Source organism: Octopus bimaculoides, chromosome 25 (assembly GCF_001194135.2).
Source record: "Octopus bimaculoides isolate UCB-OBI-ISO-001 chromosome 25, ASM119413v2, whole genome shotgun sequence".
In the NCBI taxonomy this organism is placed as follows: Eukaryota; Metazoa; Mollusca; class Cephalopoda; order Octopoda; family Octopodidae; genus Octopus; species Octopus bimaculoides.
In genome coordinates, this window is record NC_069005.1 from 32,107,555 (window position 1) to 32,114,362 (window position 6,808).

The 6,808-nt window shown below is 37.7% G+C and overlaps 1 protein-coding gene across 1 annotated transcript in view; it reads right to left on the minus strand.

Moving 5' to 3' along the window:
* The window catches only part of LOC106870278 (cell division control protein 42 homolog), a 45,847-nt gene that overhangs the window by 29,203 nt on the left and 9,836 nt on the right, over window positions 1–6,808 (minus strand). The window contains exon 2 of the mRNA XM_014916297.2: window positions 6,532–6,697. Coding sequence (XP_014771783.1) covers window positions 6,532–6,697 — 166 coding nt within the window. The remainder of the gene's footprint in view (window positions 1–6,531; window positions 6,698–6,808) is intronic.

A 6,808-nucleotide genomic window follows, 5' to 3' on the forward strand; every position in this document is an offset into this window, starting at 1 on the left:
ATATATAGTTGAAATTTATAGAAAAACAGAAGATGAAGACAGATGTATGAACAACAAGTAGGAGTATTAGTTTGACGCTCAGGAAAGTAAGAAAGTCTTTTATGTTTCGAGCCTACGCTCTTCAACAGAAAGGAATACGAGAAAATAAACAAAGAGAGAATGAAAAAAAAACTTGTGGATTTAGCGGTCAAGCATGCCAACGGGCTTCTTTCAGTTTCCGTCTACCAAATCCACTCACAAGGCTTTGGTCGGCTCGAGGCTTCAGTAGAAGACACTTGCCCGAGGTGCCATGCAGTGGGACTGAACCTGGAACCATGTGGTTGGTAAGCAAGCTTCTTACCACACGGCCACTCCTGTATATATGTGCACGAGTGTCTTTGTGTTTGTGTACCCACCACCACTACCACCACCGTTTAACAACCGGTGTTGGTGTGTTTACATCCCCGTCAACTAGCAGTTCGGCAAAAGAGACCAACGGAATAAGTATTATGCCTTAAAAAATAGACTTGGGGTCGATTTGTTCGACTAAAACCCTTCAAGGTGGTGCTCCAGGATGGCCGCAGTCAAATGACTGAATCAAGGAAAAGACTACATAACGATTGCAGCGTGTATGTGTGTGTGTGTGTTTGCTGTAGTAACTTTCTTTCACTCCTACATACCCACCCTCTCTCTCTCTCTCTCTCTTCCTTCCTCTCTCTTCCTTTCTCTCTCCATTAAATGCGAAAAACAACCAAATTAAAAGAAAAAACATAAAAAAAGAATATAAAGAAATAAATGAACTTCAGTCAGCGTTGCTGACGACTTCCACTTAATTCACCGTTAGAGTGAAACTTGAGGAGGAAGAGGAAAGAGAAGGAGGGAGTGGACGAAGGAGTGAGTGAGGAAAGAGGGGGAGGGAGCAAGTTTTGAAGTGGAGAGGGAAAGTGTATGAAAAGGAAGCAGAGAGAGAGAGAGAGAGAGAGAGAGAGAGATGAAAGGAAGAGAGACTGAGAGCGAGAAAGAAAATAACAAAAGCAGGGGAGGGAGAGAGAGAGGGGGGAAAGAATTAAAGGAAAGAAGAAATGGGAGAGGGAGAAGAGAGAAACAAGGGAGTGATAAAGGGAAAAACGAAAAGAGAGAGAAAGCGAGAGAGGGATAGGAGAGAGGAAAGGGAGGGAGAACAAGTTTGAAGTGGGGAAGTGAAAGAGAGGCAGAGAGAGAGGGAAGAAGGAGAAAGGAAGATAGAAAGGGGATAGAGAATAGAAAAGGCAGAAAGAGACAGAGAGGGAGGGATGAAAGAGTGTCAAATATATAGAGAACCATGGCAGGAGGAGAGAAAGTGTGTGGGGGAAGGTAAGAGGAAGGGCGGAGAGACAAATTTCAAATCTGTAAAAAAAAAAATCTCATCTCACACACATACACGCTAACATATGCATACATACAGACACACAAATACATTAATACATGCATATAGGCACAGAAAGACTAACACACACTCAGACATACAAATATACATATATATATATATATATATATATATATACACACACAAATGTAGTGATGAAATACCGAAAGTAAACGGAAATATTTCATGCCGGAAAAGTTTTTGAAAGTAGCGTGGATAAATTTAAAGGTGTATAAAAAGTGTGTGCCTGAATGCATGTGTGTATGTGTTTATACACATATGTATATATGTGTGTATGTATGCATTAAGGCCATTCCCTGTTACATTTCACAACTTAAAAGAGCCAGTTGTCTCTCAATATGCAAAGTTACCTGATCGAAGTTATTTGATATCGATGTCTTTAATGATTTAAACTAAACGCCAGTTTATTAACATTAGGAAAACAGTCGCGTCTTCAAGACGCACACACTATATGTATGTATGTATGTATATATATATATATATATATATATAATCTGAAGTTGAAACTCTATCCAAACTTGTTTCTTTACTTAAAGTTTCAGGTTTCTTAAATATTTTATGCCATTCATATACATACATTCATACCTACGTACATACACATGTAACAAAAAGTAAATATATACATATTAACCCCTACATACATACATGCACACACAGCATTGTCATGTAGCCGAAGACTGATGCTTTGGATAATTATTTACTCATAGCATCTTCCTGGCAACAAACATATGTTAATTCTCCTTCATGAGTTTTTCACTTCATTTGAAAGGCCGAACAGAATTTCTTAAAAACACTGCTTTATCTCTCATTCTTTCTTTTATTCGTTCTCATTCTTTCTCCTTTTCACTTTCTCCGTCGCTTTTATTTCTTACTTTCTCTTTCTTCTTCTCTTATTCTTTCTTTCTCTCGGTCTTTCACGTTTTCTCCGTCTTTCTTTTACTTTCTCTCTGTTTCTCTTACGCTTTCTTTTTCCTTCTCCCTTCGACTCTTTCTCTCTTTTCTCTTTTTCTTTCTTTTTCTCTCTCTCACACAATTTTTTTCTTTCTTTCTCTCCGTTATTCTTACAATCTTTTTTTACTCTCTTTACCATCACATCGAAACCCGTGTGTGTGTGTGTGTGTGTATTGATCCTAATACGACAAACTTGACTTTCTTGAGTTCGAATCTTACCGACGTCGACTTGGCCTTTAATCCTTTCGAGGCCGATAAAATAAAGTACCAGTCAAGTACTGAGGTCGATGTAAATCGACTAACCCCCCCCCCCGCCTCCCCAAAAACATCAGGCGTCAGTCGTACTTATTAATAATAAAAACCATTAATTATTAATTAAAATAAAAAGTCCATCTTCAATAATTAATTTCGGAAACTGCAAAAAATAAACGGGGATAACAAGCATTCAAACCACCCAACATGGAGAATCTTGATTCGGGACACCAAATTTGCTAATAGCAACCAGAATCGCCTTCATTTACACACTATAATCTTTACAAGATATGGAAAAAAAAAGACACCATAAAAATATATAAAATATATATATAAAGGAACCAACGAAGGTTACTCGGTATGCTTAAAAAAGCAGTCAGATCGCCCTTAATGTAGAAACAACAGTTTTAAGTTATGCGTGCCGTTCGGCTTGCTTTAAATAACAGTCGAATCGCCCTAAAGTACACACAACTAAGTTATGCGTGCCGCTTGGCTTGCTAAAAATAGCAGTCGTATCGCCCTCAAATCATACATACGTTTTTAAAAAGTTATGCAGGTCGTTCGGTTTGCTAAAAATAACAGGCAGATTGCCCTCAAACCACACATAACAGTTTTAAAAAGAAACAAAACAAAAAAAGAAGGCATTGGCTATCGCAGTCTTAGACAAACTATTTCTGAATGTTTTTTTTTTTTCATCGCAGAACAGTTCCAGGAATTAATATCTTTGATAATCAGTTTCGAAACTAGTTACGAAGCTATGGATGGTAGAGTAGGGGGGTAAGACATCAGGCCAAAAAAAATGTGCTGCGATAGTTTTTTTTTTTAACATCTACATTTACGTTCTAAGTTCAAACCCGGTTGGGGTCAACCTTGCCTGTTACTGCCACGGGGTAAAGTATAATAGTCGATATTTATCGACTGCTATGTCCTTCACCCAAATATTTGCAATCTCCTGCTTCGAGTGAAAATAATAAAACAGCAAATATATCGAGTTGTTTACGTTTTGAGTTCAAATCCCACAGAGATCGACTTTGCTGTTCTTCCTCCCAGGGTTGATATAACGAACTAATAAATAGCCCAGTAAGGTCCTAAGAGGTCAGGTCACCTAATTTTATTACAATACCCTTTAAGAATCCAAAGTCTTGTACTGATGTGCTTAGGGAGTAACCTAATTCGTCTATAATATCCTTTTAAAATCTGGGGGTCTGTTCTGAAGCACAAGGGGTCACCTAATCTGGCTAATACCCTTTAAAAACTTGAGGTATTATTCTGTAGTTCTGAAGTGTGTGTGGGGGGGGGGAGCTGTGCCTAATTCGGTTATGGTACCCTTTCAAAATCTGAGGTCTTGTGCTACAATACTTAAGGGTCACCAAAATCGGTTATAATGCCCTTTAAAAGTCCAGAGTCTGGTGTTGTATGTCAGTCGTATAAAAGCTATTATTGGAACCGTTTTACATTCGAATGGAGGAATATAAATTTGAGGCTGTTTTCATTCAGTTGAACTTTTATAAACGGTCGTAGGGTTAGCTTTTGCAGCCCCTCTCTCTCTCTCTTTCTTTCTCTCTCTCTCAATATATATGTCTGTGTCTCTGTGTGTGTCTTTGATAATTCGCCATCGCTCTCGAGCAGGGCTATATCTATATGATCAGACATCCCAACCGTGACCATCACACCTTTATTCCCCCTCTCTCTCTCTCTCTCTCTCTCCTTCTCCCTCTCTTATCTATGCGTGTGTGTGTGTATGTGTGTTTAGTAAATCTACATCTATGTTTAAAGGCGTTCCAGCTGTGATCACTAACCTCGTTTTTTTTATTTATTCAGTAGACAGTGTGTGTGTGTGTGTGTGTGTGTGTGTGTGTGTGTGTGTGTTTAAAGGAATACATTATCCAATGTACGTTTATTTCCTTCCTTCTATTATTATTTTTATTTATTTATTGCAGACATTAGGGAGTGCTTTGGGGGGAGAATATTTCGCTGACATTTCTAGCAGATCAAGTGTACACACGTGTGTATGTGTGTGTACGTATACGTATTATATGCTTGTGTGTGTGAGTGCACGGCGTCTCTGAGTATGTGTGTTTAAGTATTTGCGTGCTGTTGTAAAGTATGTATTTGAGTGTGTGTGTGTGTGTGTGTAGTATATGTACGAGTTGTGTATGTATGTGTATCTGTACATGTATGTAGTGTGTGTATTTTGTGAATGTGTTTGCACGTGTGTGTGTGTGCATAAGGCTTGTGTACGAGTTGTGTGTGTGTGTTACTTTGAATGTATTAGTGTGTGTGTGTATGCTTGTAAACATATGTGTGTATAAGTCTGCCTGAGTTTGTGTGTGTATGTGTGTATGCAATAGGATGAAGACGGCAGCTTCCCCATCACTTCCTAACGTGATAGAGAGAAAAAGTAAGAAGAAATAAAAACCTTCAGACGAAATTTTTTAAAAGTCAGCAATTAAAGATTAATAATAAAGCCATTAATGACAGTAATAGTTATTATATAACGTAATAATAATAATAAATATATATAACACAAATAAGTACTTTATATATAACAACGGGGGGAAAGGGTTTTTTTTTATTTAACGGACGAGACGGGTCTCAAAAGTTAGTTCGGTCTGAATAACTTTGAAAGGCAAAAGCGAAAGCTCTCATCATCCAGAAAGGAAAACAATGAGAGGGAGTAGGAGGATGAGGAAGAGGAGAACCAGATGCAGGAGGAGGAGGAGTGAAGGAGAGGAAAACCGGGGATGTTCGTATGAAAATCCGAAATTTCCGAAACGGAACGATGAAAAACCTTGGTTCTTTTTTTCTTGTTATTCAGCATCTTTTAATCGTCTTTTCATAATTTACTTTCATTCTTTCTTTCTCTCTTTTTATAACCCCCCCCCCCTGTATTAGCGTCATCTTATATTTGTAGATTTTAATTTTGAATGTTTTTTCTTTCTTTTTCTCATTGTCCCTTTTTTCTTTTCCTTTCTCACCTTACTTTTTCGAAATCCCCTTCTCTCTTTCTCCCACACGTATCTTTCTTTCACTCTCTCTCCCTCTCCCTATGTATGTATTTATCTACCTATCCATCACTTTTACCCTTATACTTTCTACCTTTTTACCTTATTTTCCCCTATACCATCACCTTAACTACTTCTCTCCAACCCTCTCTTTCTCTCAATCCTTCTGTCACCCTCTCTTTATATATATATTTATATATATATATATATATATATATATATGCCTCTTTCAGTCTGTCACAATTTATCCGTTACTTACTCCCTATATCCCTCCCTTTTCTCTCTATCAATCTATATACCTCACTCTCGATTTATCCGTTACTCCCTCCCTATATATATGTCTCTATCCCTTTTTCTCTTTCTCTTTCAATCTATCTCTCTATCCGTTACTCCCTCCTGTATATCTGTCTCTATCTCTAATCTCTCTTTCTTTCTATCTATCACCTCCTCTCTGTCTATCTATCACCTCCTCTCTGTCTATCTATCTATCTATCTATATATATATATATACAAAATTAAGAGGAAAGACCAGCAAAAGTGGACTCCTATATGCTAGAAATAGATGCCAAATCACCTAACCACGAAGAATATGTTCTCAATATATACATGTGTGTGTGTGTGTGTGTGTGTGTGTGTGCGTCTGTCTCCATCATCTTTCTTTCTTCATCTCTCATTCAAGACAAACCCAACGTTTGTTAAATCCTTTCAATAAAAACTAATTCAAAACTTAAATCCAACTTCAAAAACACAACCAAAAACCCCAACCGAACAATCCAAACTAAAAACAAAAAAACGATCGAAAGAAACCCAAACGGGACAAAAAAACCAACAAAACAAACAAACAAATAAATAAATGGTTAACAACAACAACAACATGAAGAAGAAGAACTCTTAACAAAAAGGAAAAAAGAAACTTACCAGCGTAGTTATCAAATAATGTTGGTAGATACTCCGTGTGGAAAGTGTTATTTGTAATTCTGGCCGCTAAACACGACTTGCCAATGGCACTGTCTCCGACCAGGACACACTTTATGTTGCTTTTGTCTAAACTTTCGTCTAGTTCGGACGTCATTTTGGGCGCTGGCTGGGTTGGTTGTAAATGATGGACCGGAATTTGTGTTGAGAGAAAGAGAAAGGCAGAGAGTGTTGTGTGTTAGAGAGAGAGAGAGTAAGTGTGTGTGTGTGTGTGTGTGTG